The sequence below is a fragment of the Brachyistius frenatus genome, unplaced genomic scaffold (assembly GCF_029030835.1).
Source record: "Brachyistius frenatus isolate BFR_SWC_R1_liver_20210118 unplaced genomic scaffold, ASM2903083v1 Contig_63, whole genome shotgun sequence".
In the NCBI taxonomy this organism is placed as follows: Eukaryota; Metazoa; Chordata; class Actinopteri; family Embiotocidae; genus Brachyistius; species Brachyistius frenatus.
The window spans coordinates 2,074,426-2,096,433 of record NW_027210662.1 but is presented as its reverse complement, the minus strand read 5'-3'; the positions used below and the strand labels follow the sequence as shown (position 1 = coordinate 2,096,433).

At 40.2% G+C, this 22,008-nt stretch overlaps 3 protein-coding genes across 5 annotated transcripts; all 3 read right to left on the bottom strand.

The window, feature by feature from the left end:
- Positions 1–5,167: 5,167 nt before the first annotated feature.
- LOC138625585 (cilia- and flagella-associated protein 45-like) lies at positions 5,168–6,773 on the bottom strand. 2 transcript variants are annotated; one of them, XR_011311242.1, is made up of 4 exons: positions 6,423–6,773; positions 6,232–6,354; positions 5,483–5,701; positions 5,168–5,361 (listed from the first exon to the last, which is right to left on the bottom strand). XR_011311242.1 is itself a non-coding variant. In XM_069706591.1 (4 exons), exons 2-4 carry the CDS (start codon positions 6,351–6,353, stop codon positions 5,268–5,270), a joined length of 405 nt encoding a protein of 134 aa, XP_069562692.1. In that variant the 5' UTR covers position 6,354; positions 6,423–6,773; the 3' UTR covers positions 5,168–5,267. The 2 variants fall into 2 exon arrangements, 1 of the variants encoding a protein (XP_069562692.1); XM_069706591.1 differs by having other exon boundaries at positions 6,262–6,354.
- Positions 6,774–8,132: 1,359 nt separating this feature from the next.
- On the bottom strand, positions 8,133–17,068 carry LOC138625575 (uncharacterized). The gene is made up of 6 exons (XM_069706579.1): positions 16,681–17,068; positions 15,846–16,469; positions 15,104–15,294; positions 13,610–13,671; positions 12,543–12,700; positions 8,133–11,221 (listed from the first exon to the last, which is right to left on the bottom strand). Exons 1-6 carry the CDS (start codon positions 16,850–16,852, stop codon positions 8,649–8,651), a joined length of 3,780 nt encoding a protein of 1,259 aa, XP_069562680.1. The 5' UTR covers positions 16,853–17,068; the 3' UTR covers positions 8,133–8,648.
- Positions 17,069–17,133: 65 nt separating this feature from the next.
- Positions 17,134–21,104, bottom strand: LOC138625560 (zinc finger and SCAN domain-containing protein 2-like). 2 transcript variants are annotated; one of them, XM_069706560.1, is made up of 4 exons: positions 20,864–21,104; positions 19,952–20,053; positions 19,457–19,897; positions 17,134–18,676 (listed from the first exon to the last, which is right to left on the bottom strand). In XM_069706560.1, the coding sequence occupies exons 1-4, from the start codon at positions 21,060–21,062 to the stop codon at positions 17,874–17,876; spliced, it is 1,545 nt and encodes a 514-aa protein (XP_069562661.1). In that variant the 5' UTR covers positions 21,063–21,104; the 3' UTR covers positions 17,134–17,873. The 2 variants fall into 2 exon arrangements, with proteins under 2 accessions (XP_069562661.1, XP_069562660.1); XM_069706559.1 differs by having other exon boundaries at positions 19,457–20,053.
- Between the last annotated feature and the right edge of the window lie 904 nt (positions 21,105–22,008).

Below are 22,008 nucleotides of genomic sequence, written 5' to 3'. Positions count from 1 at the left end.
ACTTTATTGTTGCTCTAACTTTAAAGTCATCATTAAAATTCAAACACGTTAATCTCTTAAAACTCTCCACTAAAACAAAACAATGTATTATTCTCTGTTGATAGCTATATTATCCATTATTTAAATAGAGCTTCAACACTGTGTTCTGTGCAAAAATAAAATGAAACAAAAAAATCATATAAGAATAATGAGATTGAGGTTTTAATGTTTGCATGACATGTGAAAAGAGAGACGAGATGGAAGCATGAAACTGTAAAATAATAAAATGACTTCAGATGAACACTTTCATCGTTTACTCAGAGTGAATGGAGGAAATATGCTCCAAATAATGTTTTGCATGAGAAGACTAATTTACTGTGACCCAGGAGCTACAAGCATAATCTTTGTGCGTTTTCAGCTTAGTAATATAATTTGTTTGTCTTTAAACCAGTCACATACTCTAATCATTTCCAATCAATGATGGTTTTAAAACATGACGACATCAGAAAATTACAGATGAGTTCACAGATGTTGTCTGCAGCAGCAGTACATTGGTGTGTACAGATAATCAGTGCAGCAGCAGCAGCAGATGACATGTACTGTACATTCATATCATGGAGGTGAATGTACAGCAAGTAAATACCAGCATGCACATTTAAGATCACAATCATCAACGGCTTGTTGCTGATAATCCAACTTCATGTTGTGTAACATCGTAACCATCAGAACATGTACAAATGAATGTTACAACAGCATCAACCACTGAGCTGGAGCTCTACAGTTTAGATGCAGTTGTGACATCAAAGACCAGCAAAGCAAGCTGAGAAGTAAACCCTTTGTTTTGAGTTCAAATCTTTCTGTACTGTACAAAAAACAACCTGGGAGAAAATATGCTTCAAAAACAAACTCAAACATCCATTGTCCAACTGATTCAACGAATATGTAAAGAAACAGCATGGCAGCATCATGATACCGTTGCCAAACAACAAACAAACAAATGAATTCACATTAAATATCAACGTAAACCCTGCAGGGCAGTAGTAACAAGCAGATAGCAGCAGCCAGCAGAATACAAGAAAGTAAGAAAGCAAACCTGCAGAGCATTCACTGAGCTTTCAGATGTTTCAATGTCAAGCCCACAAAAACGTATTAAACAGAGCCAAGACGTCGTGGAGTCACAATTTGCATATCAACACACAAGCAGACAATTATTATCTTGGAGAAGTAAATCAGAAGATCTTTAGCAGCTTAACATGAAGGGATGATTGTGGTCCAGTTATTCCAACAGCTTTTTGGGCTCCAAACTGTGAAACGCAGTGCGAATGTGCGATTTCACCATAAATCCTTCCATTATCTAAACGATCAGACTGCTGACAGGTTAACCTGCTGATTAAATGTTACTTTTAGCGCTACAATGTGCGCAAAGGTGCAATGATAGCCAGCAAAAGCGTGACGTAATGTGCAGAGGTCTTGAGAAATGTAAAAGGCCTCCTGTAGGACGCCACAAGGCAAAGGTGAAGCAGAGGTGCGTTCAATGTCTAGTTGTTTGACATGTGTGTGTTGCACCGCAATGGTGTCAGGGTGAGCTCCACACTGTGCACCACTTACCGGCGGTGGAAAGTAAATAGTGCAGTTACTGTAGTACTCGACTTCAGTACAACTTTGATGTACTGGAACTTTACTTGAGTATTTCCATTTGATGCTACTTTATACTTTCACTCCCATTAACTGCAGAGGGAAATATTGTACTTTCTACACCACTGCAGTCATATGACAGCTTTAGTTAATATTTGACATTATGGATAGTTTACCAAGCTTGTATGATATAGCACCTTGTTATAGATTAAATCAGTTTCCAACCTGTTTATTTCACATCTTACAAAAGTCAGTGTGGAGTCACATTTCAGATATCTACGAGTTGTTAACAGCTTCACCAAACAGTGACTTTTCCCTTGGAACTCCTCTCATGGTTTCATTTCACTAAATGTTCAAATGATCCAATATCTCAGAAAAATTTGATTCAAAGATTAGATAAAAAGTCCAAAAACAGAATTTTATATTTGAACTGCAGCTCCACCTGCAGCAGTTGCAGCAGTAACATGCTGCTTACACCTTGACGCTTCACAACTAATAATCTAATGATCATATATAATCATAAATCAGTCAGAGGGACTTTTACTTTAATACTTCACCTATATCTTGCTGCCAATACATCTGTACTTTTATTTAACTAGGCTTTTCATACAGGACTTTTACTTGCAATGGAGTATTTTTACATTGCTGTTTTGGTACTTTTCAAAAAACATGAAAAATAGCAAGACGCAAATATGTAAAACATGTCAATATGCATCAAATACCGGAGTGCATTAAAAGAGTTTGAATTTGGATAAAGCAAATTAGGTAAAAAGAAATGCACACAAAATAAAGGCTTCACACACACCACCTAGTACAAGAAAGCAATAAAAAAAAAAACAATGTAACTGTGTGTGTGTGTGTGTGTGTGTGTGTGTGTGTGTGTGTGTGTGTGTGTGTGTGTGTGTGTGTGTGTGTGTGTGTGTGTGTGTGTGTGTGTGTGTGTGTGTGTGTGTGTGTGTGTGTGTGTGTGTGTGTGTGTGTGTGGCCTAATGTGTTCAGTAGTCTGCATGGGGAATGAAGCTGATGCTCTTTCTGGGTTTCATACTGTGGTATCTCATACAAAGTTGGGGTCAAATAGTGTGTAGGAGGGGTGGGAAGAGTCCTTTAGAAAGCTGGATGCCTGTTGCAAACATGTTTTTCCTTGAATGGAGGATGAAGGTTATCATGAAGTTCATGCTTTGGTGTCCAAAACAGTAAAAGGGAAACGACTGTTTTTTTCAGTTTTTCCATTTTATATCATCCCCCAAAAGCCCACTGACACCACAACTCCACCAATCACAGACTGAAATTTTATTGGAACAAGTCATCCATGGTGATTACAAATATTTGCCTGTTTGAAATTGATATGGTGGAGGTGGTGGTTGGAGTATAGAAGGAGTAGTGTTGCAGCCAGCTGTGCAAACACAATCTACATGATTCATGAATCCACCTGTGAGCTACTAATGGTTCTAAATGACACCGTGGCCTCTGCAGCTCTGGAACCACCACTCACTGATTAACCACTGCCACACAGACTGATAACTATACAGTACACAGAGGTAGGTAGGTGGTCTCACAGACAAATAGAGGGGCCGTTTTGACAATTTCTTCCATTTTAAATCATCTGTTATCAAGTTTTATCATTTCGTATATGCAAACACAACTATATACACGCATATCTGACAGAAGCCTCTGAGCTAAAATAATATTTTGCACAGGGTAAGTCTGCGATTATGTTTGTGTATATAACAGAAGAAGAAGAAAAGATGAAGAGATAGATAAAACATCTGTGTGTGTGGTGGTGGAGTGTGTGTGGGGGGAGGGGGGGTGCACAGCTGGAATATTGTAGGAGCTTAGCCAAAACCTTTAGATGTTTTCCTGCTATTATTCTATAGTTTAACATGAAATTATTTGCAGAACAACAATGAAAACAAACCACAGGTTGGTAAATGGTATTAATGAGCACACCACAGCTTTTACCACAACCTCTGGGGGTTATCAAGTAAGAGCTCAACATAAACATGAAATAAAATACCAAGTGATATATATTTTTTTTTACCCTCTGACACTTCATCAACTGTTTAACAATGAATATTAGATATTTAAAACAGTGTCAGAAGCCTGACCTCTTAATTTGAAGGCTCCCTAATATATTGAAACAATATGTAAAGAAATTATGTATTTATAGCTGGCAAGAAAGATGAAAATTCAATGGAACAAGTTCAGTGCCCTTTGAATGTTTGTTAAAAGTAAGATTTTATGTTTTCGGTAAAGATTAAAATTTGAAATTGACAATGGGACAAAAGCGGAGACCAGCTTTTAGCTTTTTTTCCCCCTCCGATTTAATGGCACATACATTTTATAGGTCATACACAAAATGTAAAGAGCCTTTGTAATCTTAAGTTGTTTTTTTTTCAGCTGTGCAAAACTAAGCTGACACATTAATGTCAAAGAAAATAATAGTGATGGAATCTAATTTTTCAGTTGCGTAGGCCCTTGTGTGCAATTGCCATAACTAAATGTTTATTGTCTTTTTTTTTAAGTGTTTATTCGGGCGCTCAAAGCAGCCACCTTCAGTAGATGTGTGTTACAGGGGCCTCTCTGTCTTCAATCTCCTTTTCAGCAGGGAAAATACAAGTTCATTAGTTTAAATCTGGTGACTGATCTTCCAGCTTTTGTCACTAATGAAAGCTTTGCACTGCATTGTATTACTGTAATTGTCTGGTTGCAAGATGAGGGTCAGTGAGATTGGAGGTTTACTTTGTACATAGCCAGACAAAAATTGTCTGTACACTTCTGAATCTATTCAAAGGTTCATTTGGGTCTTATCTGTCCACAAACCTTTTCCCCAAAACGTTTTCAGCTTGTCTTTGGAATAAGCAAATAAGAGGTTTGCATCTTGCAGTAAAGCCTGTGTGAATCTGCAGCTAAAGTCTTCTATGATCTGAGAATTGTGATACTTTCGCCCCTGCACTCTCAATATGAGCACTTTTTATATACTGTGATGTCACTGACAGTTGTTTTGGGGTTGTTCTCATCAGCACTAAAGATTTTTCTATCATTAACTGCAGTTGTTTTCAGTGGGCGACCTGTCCTGTGTTTATTTTGAAGTGCAATGTTTTCTTCTGTCTTTAGATATTTCCACATTGCTGTACTTGATAATTTCCTGGGCTATGATTCTCAAAATGTTCTTTTTTTTCTGTCACAGTCAGCTCTCTGGTCTTCATGTTGTTCATGCCAAATCCAAAAAGCAGAAACATCACATTTCCCCCTACTGTTTAAATCCTTTTGGACGGCAGTGTGCATAAATTTCCACTAGGGGGCAGAAAAGGGTTTTAATAACTACCTCAATGCAACTGGAAAGTTTCTCTGTAACATGAGACAGATGTGCAGCATGAGTTACTCCAAAAAAAAAGGGAGCGGAATTAACAAATTAATGTGAAGTAAGTTATGTAAACAAATACAGCTTCATAAAAGCATCAAAAATACAAACACCAAAACAAATTAATTCCAACCACTACAAGAGATCTATTCATAAATACGTTGTACCATTTACTGCTCAAATGTGTGTCTACTAATGATCAGAAGCTTAAACCAGGGCAATGTAAGTCTTGATTGTTAAATTCTTGTATTTGTTTTGAGTCATGGTCATTCTTGAAAGATGTTCTTCCGTCCTAAACGTCAAGCAGGTCCCTAAAGCTTGAGGTGATGCAGGTCTGGGCCTTCCCCTCCACTTCAACGCAGTACTTTTCAGAGAGCCCTGTAGCCCTGGACATCAGCAAGCACATGTCAGGTTCAGTCATTTAATACACACTCAGTAGAACTGTGAACTTCATATAAAACTTGTCATGTCCACCCGGACTTGGTCCGTTAACCGGCTCACACTCACCCGAGCTCCCTGAGATTCCTCCCCTTGATCTCTTTGAGGCGCTCATCTCTCAGCCGGGCTGTCTCCATCAGCTCATTGGTGTTTTGTAGGATTTCACGGCGCTTTGCAGTGGCTGTCAACTCTTCTCCCTCGATCTGCTGTCGGATGGCCTGATTGTCTGCTTTGTGACGCTGCCTCTCCTGTTGCCCCCTTTGTTTCTCTATCACTTCCTGCTGTACTCTGTGGAGAGAGGCGGAAGCGGCAGAGGGCATTTGAAGTGAATGTGTTTTGATTTTGTTCCTACAAGTCAGGTAATTTCGTGGAATATCAGGGAATCTTTAAAACTCTTTTCCAGACAGGGACAGTTAGAGGATTTCATATTTCCTTGGGCCAAGTCCTGGAATATCAGGGCAGCATTTCAGTAAAGATGTGTCTTTTCTTGTACCCGCTTAGGGAGACCAACATACAGGAAGAGGTACATTTCAAGAATTTTGGCTACAAAATGATGAATTCAAAGAGAAAATAGACGACAGAAAAAGTTTGTAGAACTATTATAGATCTATCAAGTATGGGAGAGAGAGTCTTTCACAGCAACGCCTACAGTGAGAAGAGTGTTGACTTCTGACTGTTCCCGTTTTAAAACGTTTTATTACACAGGCCTAGTTGTGTGTGATCATAATTGAGTATAATTAAGCAGTGCAAAGTTTTGTAGTGAAAACGCACGTGAGTTCGCAGGCCTCCATCACCAGACAGTGCTCTTTGGATTTAACCTGCTCTAAAGGAGCCGCTCTCAACGTCACCTCCTCCGGCACTTTCTTCCTGGCCAGCTTGATCTCTTTTCTCCTCCACTCTCTGTCAGCAATGTATCGGTTCCTTCGAGCACAGAACTCATCCTTATTGGAGATAAAGAATAATGAGCATGTGTGGACTTTCTATGGAGATAATTTGCTATTTATCTGACCTGTTTGCGCTTGATGTATTCCTTCTCTCTCATGTCGGCCAGCTTCTCCTCTCTCCTCTGCTCCTTGGCCCGCATCGTCTAAGCAGTGAGGCGCACGATCTACTCCTGCAGACGCTGTTGCTCCACTTTGTTCTCCTCCAGGGCCTGGAGGAAGACGAGCGGTCAGAGAAGAAGCATGTGGCCGCGTATCCGTCTGAGCAGGTACTTTTTTTTTTTTTTTTTTTGTCATCCACATGTCCGCCGCCGCTGCTTCTGTCCGCCTCGTTGAGCTGTTTGATTTCATCCTCCTTCTTTCTGAATTAGAAGTATAAAAAAAGAGATTAAAGATTACATTGTAATGATTAAGCTGCAAGTCACATGACTGTTTTTTTTCTTACAGATCTCTCTTTTCCCTTTGCTCGGCCCTCTGCATTCCCTCTCTTTCCTTGAAGGGTGTGACTTCTGGGGAGATCTGTTCAAACTCAGCTCTTGGAAGAATGTTGGATGGTCTGGGCGGATCCCTCAGTGGGATCCTGGCGTAATCACAGTAAATACCTCATGACATTGATTTATCATCTCTTTGATATCCTTTAGCCTTCTTCTGAATTACAGGAACTGATTATCAAACAAGTTTATACATTACTTGCTATGCATAGTATACACTTTTCAAATGTACTATATGTATATATCTTTTTTTTTTTTTTTTAATAAATTTAGCTCCTTAAATTTCCACATATACACATGTCTGTTGGCAGATGTACAATGTGCCTAGTAAAAGTGTGACATTTTGTTGTCTATGCTTGGCTACAGTATCAACCAAACTCACCAGATTGGAGATCCCAAAGAGGGTTTCATCCACCTGAGGTCCGGGGGCCACCGTGTGGCAGCCTGGTGCGAACCAGAACCCGATTTCATAACTGGCTGGCTGGCTGGCTTCGGACAGGCTGTATGTGCTCGAATGCCTGGCAGGAGAGCACCAGAGTTAAAAGTGATTGTTGGTGTGGAAGAAACAAATTGGAACATCGTACTTTGGTGAAGTGTGGTGCGTTCAGCCGATAAAACCCACAGTGACGGCAAAGATGTCTGTCACAGCGATATATCAATATTGTATCATATTGTATTGTGATATGACCAGATGTCTTAAATTTTAGATATCGTACTATCCCGTGTTGTCCAGTTCTAAGTCTATTTAGGCCGCATTTTAGTAAAGTGGTCTCAGTTTCTGAACTTACCAGACTCTTCTATGGGTTCTATTATTTGCCTTGATGATTATTTACATTATTGATGCAATTATGATTGGACCTGGACCAGGTCTAATGTGGTCCGGATGTAAAAAAAATAATAATAATAATTAAAAAAAAAAAAAAAGGTTTCACGTATTAGAAACTGTGTTTTAGAAAATCTTTAGTCTCTGATAATCTAGTCCAGGTTTGACCTGTGTGAGTATAGTTGTGGACCTGGACCAGGTCTAATGTGGTCTAGATGTGAAAAAAAAATCACTGATATGTCCCTTTTTGGATTTTCACAAATAGAATAAATGTTTTACCAATCAGAAACTGTGGCCTACAGAATCTTTAGTTTCTCAGATAATTTAATTCAGGTTTGACTTGTTCAAGTGTTGTGGTTTTTGGACCAGGGCAATGCGATGTAGATGTGGAAAAAGGAGAGAAATGCTTAACAACATTTCACTAACAATTTCACAAAATGCAAAAACACTGAATCACTGTTTTGCTGTTTTATTTTGGATTTGGATTTTGGATCCTGAGAACTTGGTATGTCCAAGTGAGCAAGCAAATAAATCAAAACAGATGATGATCATTTTAGATCATAATGTAAAAGGCAAAAAAAAAAAAAAGGAACTTAATGCATTAATAATGCAAGTTATCGGTAGATACAAATTCAATGTCTGCGCACAGAGAAGCCACCAGTCTTCAGTTAATGCAGCACAAGTCACACAGCTGTCTGGCCAAAACTGATTTGAACCTCAGTGAATTTATCTGCTTGGACAGGTTGCAAAAGAAGAGCCAATTGGAAACACTATATTGTCTCAATGACACTGATAAGTTTTATATCAAAATTTGGTATCAAATAGGAAGGCATTTTTTGATACTCGGTAGAATCAAAACAATTCGGTCAGTTCCATAAAAGTATCAAAGTTCGGCACCAAGCGGTACACATTAAACACATATTATAGACGCCATCCAGTGGCATCACTAGCAATTCATTTAAGAGTATGATGCATCACTGTTAATCAGTGGAGTTTTGTGATTCACTTGTGTGGACACGCTTATGTTTGTGGAGTTTTGACCAGGTGGAGAACTCTTCCCCACAACTGCATTTGTAAGGCTTCTCCCCCGTATGTAGCCTCATGTGTCTTTTCAGGTCGGTTTTGTGTCCAAACACTTTATCACACACGCTGCACTTATATGGCTTTTCACCTGTGTGCGTTCTGGTGTGCCTTTTTAATGTTGTCGTGGTAGCAAATCTTTTCTTGCAAAAGGTACACTTAAAGGGCTTTTCCCCCGTGTGCACTCGCCGATGATTTTTGAAAGAGGAAGAATCTGCGAAGTCCTTCCCGCAGTCGCCGCAGGTGTACGGCTTCACGCCCGTGTGGATTCTCGTGTGCTTCTTCATATTCACGCAAGAGCTGAAGCTTTTCCCACAGGTGCCGCATTTGTACGGCTTCTCACCGGTGTGAACCCGAAGATGCAGGTCGAGGTTACAGCGTCGGTTGAATCCGTTTCCGCAAACGTCGCATTTGAAAGGCTTCTCAACAGAGTGGATTACTAAATGTTTCTTCAAATCCCAACTCTCCCTGAACATCTTCCCACACTGGTTGCACTTAAAAGTCTTTTCAACGGTGTGGGATTTCATGTGAAATTTGTAGTTCTTGAAATTAGTCATCACTTTGCTGCACCTGTCACACTTGTACGGATTGTCATTGTTCATGGCGGTAATATCCGATGTGCTCCCATCTTTCGTGTCTGATTTTGATGCGGTACTCTGATTTGATGTTGTGGTCCCTTTGTCCCGTTTCTCACTTTGTTTGAAATTTGCACTCATAGTGGATGTTCTACTCTGAGCCTTACGTGTCTTCTTTTGTGTTGGGTCAGCAGTTCCTTTGGCTGTTGCACTCCCATCGTTTTGCCTCTTATGGCCTGCCGCCTGCATTCTTCTTAAAGACATTGTGTTTCCATTGTTAGGTTCCTTATTTGTTGTAAACTCATTACTTCTGGTTGCTGTTGAGCGCCGATCATTAAGTCTCTTATTTGGTGTTGGCTTCGTACTTGCAGTTGATATTTTCCCATCATTAGGCTTCTTATTTGCTGTTGTTTCAGAACATTTAGCTGATGCTGTGTCATCACTGTTACCATTCGTATCTTGTGCTGGCTCAGTGTTCACAGTAGAAGTTGTTTCCCCATCATTGCTTTTCTTATTTTGTGCTGGTCTAGCAGTTGAAGTTGATGTTGCTTTCCCTTCATTGGGTTTCCTATTTGCTGTCTGATCTATGCCTCCATTTGATGTTGTTTTCTTGAGGTTACATCGCTTAAGTTGCCGTGGCTCAGCACTTCCAGCTGATGTGTCATCGTGACATTTCACTGGCTCAGAATGTCGACTTGATCTTGTCCTCTCATCTTTATGTTTCTTGATGGCTATTGTTTGAGTACTTGTACTGGATGTTGTTTTTCCATCATTGGGTTTCCTATTTGCTGTCTCATCTGCACTTCCGGCTGATGTTGTCTTCTCATCATTATATTCCGTTTTTTGTGTAAGTCCAACACTTTTACTTGATGTCACAATCTCTTGGTTACGTTTCTCATTTGGTGTTCGCTCTGTACTTCTGGTTGCTGTTGTTTTCTTATTGTTGCTTTTCTCATTTAGTTTTGGCTCAACACTTTCAGTTGACGTTGGTCTCACATCTTGGCTTTTTTTACTTGTTGTTGGCACACTACTTCTTCTTAATGGCGAGTTCTCATCATCGTGTTTTCCATTTGGCATTAGGTCGGTGCATGTAGTCGCCATTGTGGTCTTATTACACTTCTTATTTGGTGTCGGTTCGGTACTTTCAGTCGATGCTGTTTTCTCACCATCGTGTTTCCTCGTAGGTGTCAGCTCAGTAGGTCTGGCTCCATTGGTATGTTTCTTATTTGGTCCTGGCTCAGTAGTTGTAGTTGATGTTATGGTCTCACTGTGACATTCCTCAGTCTGTGTCAGCTCGGTACCGCTGGTTGATGTTGTGTTTGTATCATTACATCCCTTATTTGACAGCTGCTCAACACTCATAGCTGATGTTGTGGTCCCATTGTTGCTTTTCTCATCTGAAGTTGGCTCAGTACTCGTAGCTGATGCTGTGCTCTCGTCACCGATTCTCTTATTTGGGGCTGACTCTTTACAAGTCACGTGATCTTGGCTCTCAGAGTTGGGAGAGAGGAACTGATGGTCACTGTTTGGTGCTGATGCTGCAGAACTGTCCTTGTCAGATCCACATAATATATCTTTGTTTAAGACATCAGATCGAGGAGCTTGTTCGGCTGCACTCTCAGTTTGATCAGGGTTCAAGGGCTGAGACTGATGACTGATGACGCTTTCCTCACAAGTTGGAGTCAACGTAGAGGCATCAGCCTTCTGCTGGTGTTCCTGACTGACGGATATTTCCTCATGTTCATCTTTAGTCCGTGCAGCATGCGGTGGAACCGAACTGGAGCGGGTCTCGAGGTTACTGTGCTGCTGCTGGTTCAGGAGGACGTGGTCCTCCTTCCTGAGAGATGACTGTGGGTGCTCTAAAGAGAAGGACAAAGGAATGGGAGAGTGATGATATGTTGTAGATATACAAGTATATATTTAACCATCATGGTCACAAAAGTCTTCAACGAGCAATGCCAATTGAAACACAGGGGTTCTCCTTATCAGCAACTGAGAATGTCAAAAGTTGTTCTCAATGGCAGGGAAGCAGAAGGGTTTTTCCTTTGTATTTTTAATTGAAGGATTGCCCACATTACCTGTGTCTATACTACATCATATCACAGAGACCTGCAACTATGGGTATTTGCATCAGATGATCTCATAATAACGGTGTTGAACTCATCTGAAGTTCTGTAATGTATGTCCAATGTACTGGTATCTAGTATATCTTGTAATGAGTTGATTTTTTTTTTTTTTTTTTTTTCAATTGCAGGCCTATCTGTGGTGCCTTATTATTGTGAAAATAAGTTCAGACAAATTGTTTAAAAAAAGAAAAGTGTTATTATTGTGTAACTTTTTTTTAGTTTTGCCTATAGGTTGAGTCTTACCAATATCTTACCACGAAATGACACTTATGTCTAAAATAAATGTTACACAAATGAAACTTAGATAGGATGCTGTAGGTTTGCACAAGGAAGAGGCAGTGGACTACATCATCTTCTGGACACCTTGTGCGTGATAATAAGCTAAATATCTTAATATTCAACCTTCTCAAAGCTGGAACATGTGCAGACTTTCCATCTTACAAAAAAGGCTTGCAGATGACCTAGTGACCTGGATCCCCGGCAGTCATTAAAATGTACATTGATTTCTGCAAATAAGGAAAACAGTCTTTTGTCCAAGTGAAAATGTGAGTTGTGGATTATACTAGTCACATCAGTAATGACAGTTATTGTCCTGTATTTCTGTCCTCTGTATTGGAATGTTTTATTCATTTCAGAAGTCTGAGAGGAACTCTGATCAGGGGATTGACACTCCGCTGCAAACTGATCAGATGCTGATTTACATGCCTGTATTTTAATAGGTACTCCTATTTTATTTTTTATTTTTTTTACATCTGCAGAATGAGAGCAACCGGAACTATTAGAATCAGTTCTAACAGGGCGTGAGCGTTGCTGTGATTTCCTGGACATACTGCAGGCTGCTGAAAGTAGTCAGGCCTGATTTAGTCTCCGCGCCCCCTGCTTGCTGTGCTCATGTCCGCTCTCCGCGCGTTACGACCTTCCGTACAGCCTGTGGTTACACCTGTCCCGACAGGTCTGGCAGGAAGGTGAGGTTAGACACATCTAAAACAAAACAACAACAAAAAAAACCCTGTATGTGAATGGAACGATTCCTTCGATTATTGAACTCGAGAGCTGGCTTCATTAAAGGATCGGAGTTGGCGATGTGACCAACCTGCTGCCCGGTGCAACTTTATCTCGGGCGTGAACACCGCCTCCAACAGTCTGCGCTGACGAGCCATTTCTGCCTCGTAGTCTTCTACTTTCTTTTCAAAGGCTCCCAGTATTTCTTGAGCGGCTACCGTCAGTCGATCACAGACGAACTTGCGCATACTTTGGACCGGATACATTGTTGGCACTTCATCAAAGGTCTCGCGGAGCTGCTCGGACTCAAGTGCGTTCCGTTTACTTCCGCATGACATTGAGGTCATCTTCTTCTTCTTCTTCTTCTGCTGCTGCTGCTGCTACGTGTTCCTTCCTCTTTTGGGAGTTTTTTTTTGTTTTGTTTTTTTCCGCCACCTGTAAGGTGCACACCAACACCTACCGTACCGGAGTATGTGGAAGGAAATTTAGTTGCCGGACCTCTAAAAATTCTATTTTATATTAACAACATCTATAGCCAATATATATATCCAATAGCCAATATGTATATATTGGCCTTTGTAGCCTATATTTTCAACACTTTGACGTTCATCTATCAGCGTTGAATAATTTTAAAGTCTGCAAACTATTTTTAATTCACAGAGATGAATTACTTGCACATCCCAGCAATCCACATCTATATCACTCACTTGTGTTAAGCGAGTTTTTACGCGCAAAACATTTATTTTGTGAAAAAAAAAAAAAAAAAAAAAGGTTGTTTTGCCCAATTGTTCTGACCAGTAATGCCTCGTGCATTGTAAATAGGGTTAAAAGCTGTCGGATTTTTGTACTAATTATTTAGTTTTCTTTAATGAAATTGTCTGCAAGATGTCTATATCTATTTATAGCCTATACTGTATATGCCAACTAAAAGACTCCGGCATGGATTTACAGACAAAAAGAGAACCAAAATATATTTGAATGAGTGCTTGCACTTTATATCCATTTTTAATACATGCCTATCACCTGGTGCATGATGCAAGAATGTGATGACATAATAGGCTAGTGTCAGGGCCATGTCTTGGCTGTTGCAACTTGCTGTTTGCATTTCCTTTTTTTCTTGTTATATTTTTCTGGGTCAACACACATCAAACATCTTACCCCTGACTGGTGCTGACTTCACTGTTTGTGTCTTTGGGGCTGTTGTCATGGCGCAGAATGAACTGAGGGCCAATCAGATTACTCACTCCAGTGTGGAGACCACCAGTTCTGTCCAAATCTCCGGTTTAATTTTCTGAAACGCAGCTCAAAAACCTGAAATAAACCACAACCGTGCTTCACTGTTGCCTACAGAAACTTCTTGTTACCCTATCTGGCCCTGCTTTGTGTCAGACAATCTGATAGTTCAGCAGTGGAGACATGCTGATTCAAGGCAGCTGCCAGCCAGCATGCATTACCAAGACATGATAACCTATGGAGCTGTGCAGGTCATCACTATAACACAACTGATATTCATATGAAATAAGGTTTTCTTGCTGAAGAAGGAACCAAAAGATTAAAAGCCCCTTAAATTGTAAAGCTGCAATTTTGAAAAAAAAAAAAAAAAAAATGGACAAAATGAGAACTTTTTCACACAGTAGTCAATGTATGTACTCCTGAAACTTGAGTTGACATTGCTTGGAGTTAAACTAGACACTAAATCTATGAATTTGAAAATATTACTTTGAATAACAAGGATGTAAAGGTTTCTTTTTACCAATGAAATTCTTGGCACCAACCATCTAAAGCAAGGGTGTCAAACTCATTTTAGTCAAGGGGCCACATACTGCCCACTTTGATCTCAAGTGGGCCAGACCAGTAAAATCATAGTATAATAACGCATACATAACGACAATATTTCTCTATGTTTAAATCATTGGTGAAGGTTTTTGGATGATAAACCCTATTTTAAGGTCTTTCTACAATAAACTAGAAACATAAAGACCAAAAACTCAGACATCAGCCCACTGTTTATCTGCCTGGGCTCTCCTCTGCAGATTCCCTCGCTTTGTGGCGAGCGCTGCTGCCTCCGGAGCAGACGTCGCATTTACGCTGTTTTTGAAGCAATTACTGGATCAATTCAAAAAATTACAAAAGGTTTGTACTCATAAACCTCCATATTCTCATAGAAATGCAATTTATGTCTTTCTGTAATTTTCACACTTAGCAAAGTCATCCGGCGGGCCGAGCTGGACCCCCCGGCGGGCCGGATGCGGCCCGTGGGCCGTATGTTTGACACCCCTGATCTAAAGCCTATTGGTAAAGCCTAGAATAAGTGGAACCGATCACCAAATACAAAACTTTTTACAATTACAAGAAAAACTGCAGACAGAATGTTTGTCAGCTTCAACATACATGAGAAAGCTCACAAAACACTCAGAACTGAGGCAGTGTAACATAAAAATAACAACTTCAGGAACGCTGCACGAACATGTTTCCAAGACTTTGGTGAATAAAGTTGCGTCACAGGAAAAATAGTGCAAATACAAATCAAAGTAATACACTCCTATGTTGAACATTATCAGTCTAGTTCTTCAAACATTGATATTTAGTAACCCCTACTTGAAACATTACGAAAAAAGAAAAAAAAGAAGGTATTTCATTCATCTGTTAAACTTCAAAACAGAGGAGTTCTGAAGTCTTTTGCTTCTGTAGAAGCTGCTCTCTGTGCTGACTAGTGCAGAGGTCCTCTTTAATCTGTGGAGGCTCTGGGTCCTCTTGGTCCTGACTGGAGATCCTCTGCTGGTTAAAGAGCTGCTGGTCAGTAAGAACCTCCTCCTCCTTACAGACATGTTGTTGTAGGAGCTCTGGATCAAAATGCGAAACAAGAAATAGGTTAATAACACAATGATGGAAAAAAAAAAACTGTTTTGGAGTGAAGCCTAAACATGAACAGCATTTATTGACTTCTCAAATTCTGATATAGCTTATACACACTATTCACACTTCACATTGTATTTAAATTCCAAATTGAATTCAATTGTCTTGTTCCCTACTGGTACGCTGTCTGATAGACGCCACATCAGAGAAAAGGTTTGGAAAACTTGCAGATGACAGATACCAGCAGCTTTTCAACTTGCGACGCACAAAGCAAATAATCATTCCCAACACCTTACGCCTGGGTTCCACCATTAAAGACCACAGAGGCAGAATAATTCTTCAGAGGGCTCAGAACCAGCTGATCAACAACAAAGTGAGACAGGTCATATCACCATAGATCAAGTTTCTGCATGCATATCGGTCTCAGGCCGTGCATCATATAACGGGGAAATACTGATATCACTTCACCCTTGTGGGGATTCTCAGGTGTCTGTTCAATTTGGGCGCAAATACTTTCTCACACGTGTACCATTTTTACCTGGTTGAGTACTACAAGATATCTTCGATATGGTGGAGATGAGAACACTGTTCCTGTGAATTTTGTTGGTTTGACGTCTCTTCCGTGGTTTTGTCTCTACGTTTCCAGTTGGTCCTGAGTCTCCATGCTCGTCTTCTTTGCGATCTTGTCTCTCTGCTACATGGGAGCTGTGAGGGAGGAGCTGCAGGTCAGTGTTTGGTTCTGGTACCTCAGAGCTTTGAACTGACATGTGGACTACAGACTCTTCCTCTGCTGCACTCTGAGATTCATCAGGATTCAGAGTCTGATCTTCATTGTGGTCACCTTCCCCATAAAACAGAGTCAGCATAACGACATCAGTCTCCTGCTTCAGTACAAGCTGCTCTCTGTCCTGACTGGTGCAGAGTTCCTCCTGTTCCTCTTTAATCTGTGGAGGTTCTGGTTCCTCTTTAATCTGTGGAGGTTCTGGTTCCTCTTTGATCTGTGGAGGTTCTGGTTCCTCTTGGATCTGTGGAGGTTCTGGTTCCTCTTTAATCTGTGGAGGTTCTGGTTCCTCTTGGTCCAGACTGGAGTTCCTCTGCTGGTTAAAGAGCTGCTGGTCAGTGGGAACCTCCTCCTCCTTACAGACACGTTGCTGTGGGAGCTCTGGAGGGAAAAACAAAACAAAGATATAATTTAATTTCAACACAAGAAGCGACAGTTACCACAATGTTATAATATTCAACAAGAAAATAACACAAACATAAATCAATGAACGGGGACTCTTTCAAAAGCAAGTGTAAAATAGGAGGTTTTTAAGAGTGATTCAAAAGAAGAGTGTTTGCTCCCCTTCAAACACCATTAAAGTTGTACAGACCTATCCTGTGTAACTGGACTTCAGGTTTCCAAACGATATCCAGCAGTTTGCGCTGACGGTTGATTTCTTCCTCCAACTCGAAGATATTATTCTCAAAGACTCTGAATATTTCTTCAGCAGCAGCAGTTAGTCGCTCGTTGAAAAACTCTCTCAAACACTGAACGGAAGACATCGTTTCTTCTTTACAAGTTAAATATTTATCTCCGATACGATATTAAAAAAAACTCGACGTACGGATGTGACTTTTGACTTCTGCTGCGTGTTACACTCGTAAGATCCGGCGGTATGAGTGAGGTCGCCTTTAGTTCCGCGTTCAGTTCGGAAAGTTCCTTGATTTCAATTCATTCAGTCATTTTCTGCTATGCAATATTTAACAAGTGTCTTTGAACTATTTCGGAGACAATCATTTTTGCATGAATTATATAGTCGTGTGTGTACAAAATTAAGACAGGCAACCATCTCGTCTTTTATTTAAAGTGTCCAAGAATTCATAACTAGTTTGGGATTTTATGCTGTACACAATCAATGCTGTACTTAAGTGGAATATGTGAGTAAATGTCCTCACTCAAATTTCCCCACTGCACTGTTTGTTAAATACGAAGCAATTCCCTTGATTAAACAACCAGATTGAATCAAATCAAACTTGAATTTAATCTACAGGTGAGCTACAGCATAAAAACACTTCTTTAATGTTACAATTGAGTAAATAAGTCTACTTCATTATCACTACTTTGTTTTTTGATGCCATCTTCATCTGCAATGTTATTGTAGTTTCAGACTTCAGTTTGAATCTGGTCTTCTTACATAATCATCCTACTAAACTTTATTGATAGAATAAATACATAAGATTGATCATGTTCATTTAGACACAGATCAGGGTTTGTATTACTGTGATGAAACTGTTGATGAACCAGTTGATCCAATTCATTAGTTTGGGAACATCAATCTGAATAACCAGATTTCAAGGAATTATTCCTATCAACAAAAGTCTTTGACAACGACAACATATCAAAAGAACGTTATGAAAAGTAAATTGATGGAAAAAAATATTTGTCTGGATATGATGTTTTATCATTCTCCAACACAGATACAACAACGTTTCCTTTCCCACAGCTGTCACACTGGTATACGGGTACTCGTGTGAACTGACAAATCCCCATCAGATCTGAAGTGTTTTACAAGAATATCATTTTTCACTTGTGAGTTCTTGCGTGCCTTTTCAGGTCACACGACACGTGAAATCTTTTCCCACAGGTGCTGCACGCGAAAGGCCTCTCATCCGTGTGCCTTACGGTATGCCTTTTCAAATTTGATAAGCCTATAAATGTTTTTCCACAAGTTATGCAGCGGTACGGCTTCTCGCCTGTGTGTGTTCTCATGTGGATCAACAAGCCAGTACTGGTTCGCAGACCTTTCCCACATGTTTTGCAGGGATATGGTTTGTCGTCCGTGTGGATTTTTATATGAGCGTTCACTGCCGATGTCGTACTGAATCTTTTCCCACAAACAAGACAAGGATACGGCTTCTCACCTGTATGGACTCTTATATGATCTGTCAATACTGAAAACTTACCAAATATTTTACCACAGAGGTCACAAGAATACGGCTTCTCACCCGTGTGGATTCTCTGGTGTCTTTTCAATTTGGACTCGAACTTAAATACTTTCCCACAAGAATCAAAGTTTAAATACTTTGCACCTGTGTGAGAGTTAAAGTAATTCTCTGACATGGTAGAGTCATGTACATTATTGCTTTTGTCACATCTCTCTTGATTTTCACTGTGATGCCCTTCCTCATTAGTCAGAGCCAGTTCCTCCTGTTCCTCTTTAATCTGTGGAGGTTCTGGGTCCTCTTGGATCTGTGGAGGTTCTGGGTCCTCTTGGATCTGTGGAGGTTCTGGTTCCTCTTGGTCCAGACTGGAGTTCCTCTGCTGGTTAAAGAGCTGCTGGTCAGTGAGAACCTCCTCCTCCTTACAGACACGTTGCTGTGGGAGCTCTGGAGGGAAAAGAGACGCAATAAATAGGTTACTAACAAACAAACAAACAACCGTTTTGTAGTGGAGGCTAAATGCACATAAACCTTGTTTATCCATCTCAAAATTTCAGAAATAGCGTTTGCAGAATTCCCTCAGTGTGTATCCACACTCAAATTAGCTTCTAAATGAAATTAGATTATTTTGTTCCTGACTGGACAACTGTCTACTAAATGCCACATCAGAAAAGGTTTAGAAAACCTGCAGATTACAAGTAAAAGCTGCTTTTCAACTTGCGATGCAAGCAACAAAAGATCATTCCCGGCACGTTAAGCCTGGGTTCCACCTTTAAAGGCCACCGAAGAACAATCATTTTTTCTTCTTTAAAGTCTCGTCGCGTTTCATACAGCCAAGCCACATAATAGGTTTAGACCGAGTCTTGAGTTTCTTTCAGGGTGGCACAGGGTCCCATAATGTACACACTGCGTATCTTCCGAAGTAAATCTTACATTAGAACACCTTATTTCAATCTTTTCAAACTATTTTGGCCAAGTTTTGTGCACTTCAGTAATTGGGTGCAGACAAGAAGCTTCTCTGTACGCATCTGCCTAGTTAGCAACTCTCCATTGTCTCCATGCATGCATCGTGGTCAAAGGCCACGCCAACAACCACCAAGAGTAAATTCTCAACCTGTGGGAGAAACTGATATAGTTTCTCACCTGTGTGGATTCTCAGGTGTTTGTTTAACTTGGATATAAATACGTTCTCACAAATGTTCCAAAAAAATTCTAAAGATGTTTTACCAGTGTGAGGATTACAAGGAATCTTTGACATTGCAGAGTTGAAGAAAATGTTCCTGGGATTCAGGGTGGTTTGATGTCTCTTCGGTACTTTTGTCTCTACGTTTCCAGTTGGTCCTGAGTCTCCATGCTCGTCTTCTTTGTGATCTTGTCTCTCTGCTACATGGGAGCTGTGAGGGAGGAGCTGCAGGTCAGTGTTTGGTTCTGGTACCTCAGAGCTTTGAACTGACATGTGGACTACAGACTCTTCCTCTGCTGCACTCTGAGATTCATCAGGATTCAGAGTCTGATCTTCATTGTGGTCACCTTCCCCATAAAACAGAGTCAGCATAACGACATCAGTCTCCTGCTTCAGTACAAGCTGCTCTCTGTCCTGACTGGTGCAGAGTTCCTCCTGTTCCCCTTTAATCTGTGGAGGTTCTGGTTCCTCTTTAATCTGTGGAGGTTCTGGTTCCTCTTTAATCTGTGGAGGTTCTGGGTCCTCTTGGATCTGTGGAGGTTCTGGTTCCTCTTGGTCCAGACTGGAGTTCCTCTGCTGGTTAAAGAGCTGCTGGTCAGTGGGAACCTCCTCCTTCTTCCTGGCATGTTGTTGTGGGAGCTCTGGAGGGAAAAGTGACCCAAGAAACAGGTTACTAACATGATGAACTGTTTCATAGTGAAGTCTAAACACGTATAAACTCCATTTATCCGCCTCTCAAACTCTGAAATAGCTTTTCAAATCAGCCTCCCACTCTCAGGAGCACCGATTAGTACCACATCAGATAACAACTGACCAAACAAAGTATCCCATCATGAGCCCTTTAAAATCCCGTCTCACACCTGTGGAATTTGCCAATTGGACCAGGACTGACCTGCAAATTAGTTGTGATGTCACAAATCAGGCTTCAAATCAGATTATAGGTGAGCAGAGAAAAGTTCCACTTTCAGCACACTTTTAAAAACAGCCTTCCTGACGTTATAACATCAAATGAACAACGAGCAAAACACATTTGTGAGGGTCTTTAAATAAGTATAAAGTTATTTTTTATATTACTAGTTTTAACTTGCATGACACCCAACAACTCATACCCTGTGCTCACTCCACATCAAGTTATTAAACCACTGCTGTCATTAAAAAGTATGTTTGATTACTGCCGATTGTCAAATTGTTAAAAACGGATTGCTTTTCATGTTTGTAAAGAGAAAAAGGAGGAAAGAGGGACAAACTCAGGATGCAACACTGGAGACAGAAACATGGGAAACGTCGAGATGCAACTGATGTATAATTATAGTTTCAGTTCTCATCGATTTAGTAATAAAATCCATCATTTAAATCCGTGTAGGACAGACTAACGAGTCCCCAAGCTTTGTCCACCTTCATTTTACCACTACAGCCATGAGCAAACGAATTTTAATGAATGTTTCACAGACCTATCCTGTGTAACTGGACTTCAGGTTTCCAAACGATATCCAGCAGTTTGCGCTGACGGCTGATTTCTTCCTCCAACTCGAAGATATTATTCTCAAAGACTCTGAATATTTCTTCAGCAGCAGCAGTTAGTCGCTCGTTGATGAACTCTCTCAAACACTGAACGGAAGACATCGTTTCTTCTTTACAATATCTAAACATTTATCAACGATTACCAGCCGCTCTTTTGTTTACTTCTTCGGGTTTTTAAGTTAGTTCCGCTGGGTGTCACACTGTTAAGCTCCCGGCAGTGGAAGTAAGGAGGTCTTTTATCGTTCCGCATTCATCAACGACAGCTCACCAGCTCAGTGCTGCATCTTTATGGTGCCCACGAATTAACTCGAAGCCTTTCTCCCGTTACAGTTTGTATTCAGCATCGCAAATAACACAATAAAGCATTTTTGACAAACACCTTTTTTTTTTTTGTATGAAGTAACCTATTTTTGTGTCTTTTTTATGCAAGCAAAAATCGAAATACGTTTTTAGAGCAAAGTTCTCGTTCATCCATCAACAATCAAGTTTGCAAGTAAAAATATATGAACTGAGAACAAAAACATTGTTTGAATTGCAAACAAATTCTCCTTTACAGTTTTGTTGCTTTTGGTTACAGATTTGAAAATGTTGCTTGTGTCACAAAAACCTTTGGTTGCAAATCGGAACGTTTTTGTTTGCGAGTCACAAACTTTTTGGATTCTGAATAATTTAATTCTCATTCTTTTTTTTTTTTTTTTAACTTACAAACTTCATATTTTGATTGCACTGTGATAAATTTGCTCTCAAAACTGTTTTTTTTGTTGTTGTTGCTTGCATAATAAAGACACAAAATACCTTCAGTGTTTCCATGTCTGACGCTCTCGGTGCCCAAACTAACATCATCCCAAACAGACTAAGCCTCAAAGCTCCTGATTTTTCATAGAGTACACTGTTTGTTAAACACGTGATATCCTCACATTGATCAGCGAAAAAGACCTATGAAGAGACACTCGAATAGAAGAAATATGATCTCTGTAGTTAAATCCTATCAGTACTCTCACGGAAGCATTTTGGATCAACTGAAGGCTTTTTAAAGACTTCTTGGGACATCCTGATTATACAGAATTAGAATAGT

Excerpts from the sequence above, each read along its gene's own strand:
- LOC138625585 (XM_069706591.1), bottom strand. The coding sequence starts at position 6,353 with ATGAGTTCTGTGCTCGAAGGAACCGATACATTGCTGACAGAGAGTGGA. Across the intron at positions 5,702-6,261 it reads GGAAGAAAGTGCCGGAGGAG|AGTACAGCAGGAAGTGATAG; the intron begins GTGACGTTGAGA and ends CTCTCTCCACAG. Across the intron at positions 5,362-5,482 it reads AGGAATCTCAGGGAGCTCGG|GGCTACAGGGCTCTCTGAAA; the intron begins GTGAGTGTGAGC and ends GCTGATGTCCAG.
- LOC138625575 (XM_069706579.1), bottom strand. The coding sequence starts at position 16,852 with ATGTCTTCCGTTCAGTGTTTGAGAGAGTTTTTCAACGAGCGACTAACT. Across the intron at positions 15,295-15,845 it reads ATCTTGTAGTACTCAACCAG|AGCTCCTACAACAACATGTC; the intron begins GTAAAAATGGTA and ends ATTTTGATCCAG. Across the intron at positions 12,701-13,609 it reads GAAGTCAGCACCAGTCAGGG|TATGCGCAAGTTCGTCTGTG; the intron begins GTAAGATGTTTG and ends TCCGGTCCAAAG.
- LOC138625560 (XM_069706559.1), bottom strand. The coding sequence starts at position 21,062 with ATGTTTAGATATTGTAAAGAAGAAACGATGTCTTCCGTTCAGTGTTTG. Across the intron at positions 20,054-20,863 it reads AGTCCAGTTACACAGGATAG|AGCTCCCACAACAACATGCC; the intron begins GTCTGTGAAACA and ends TTTTCCCTCCAG. Across the intron at positions 18,677-19,456 it reads TCCTTGTAATCCTCACACTG|AGCTCCCACAGCAACGTGTC; the intron begins GTAAAACATCTT and ends TTTTCCCTCCAG.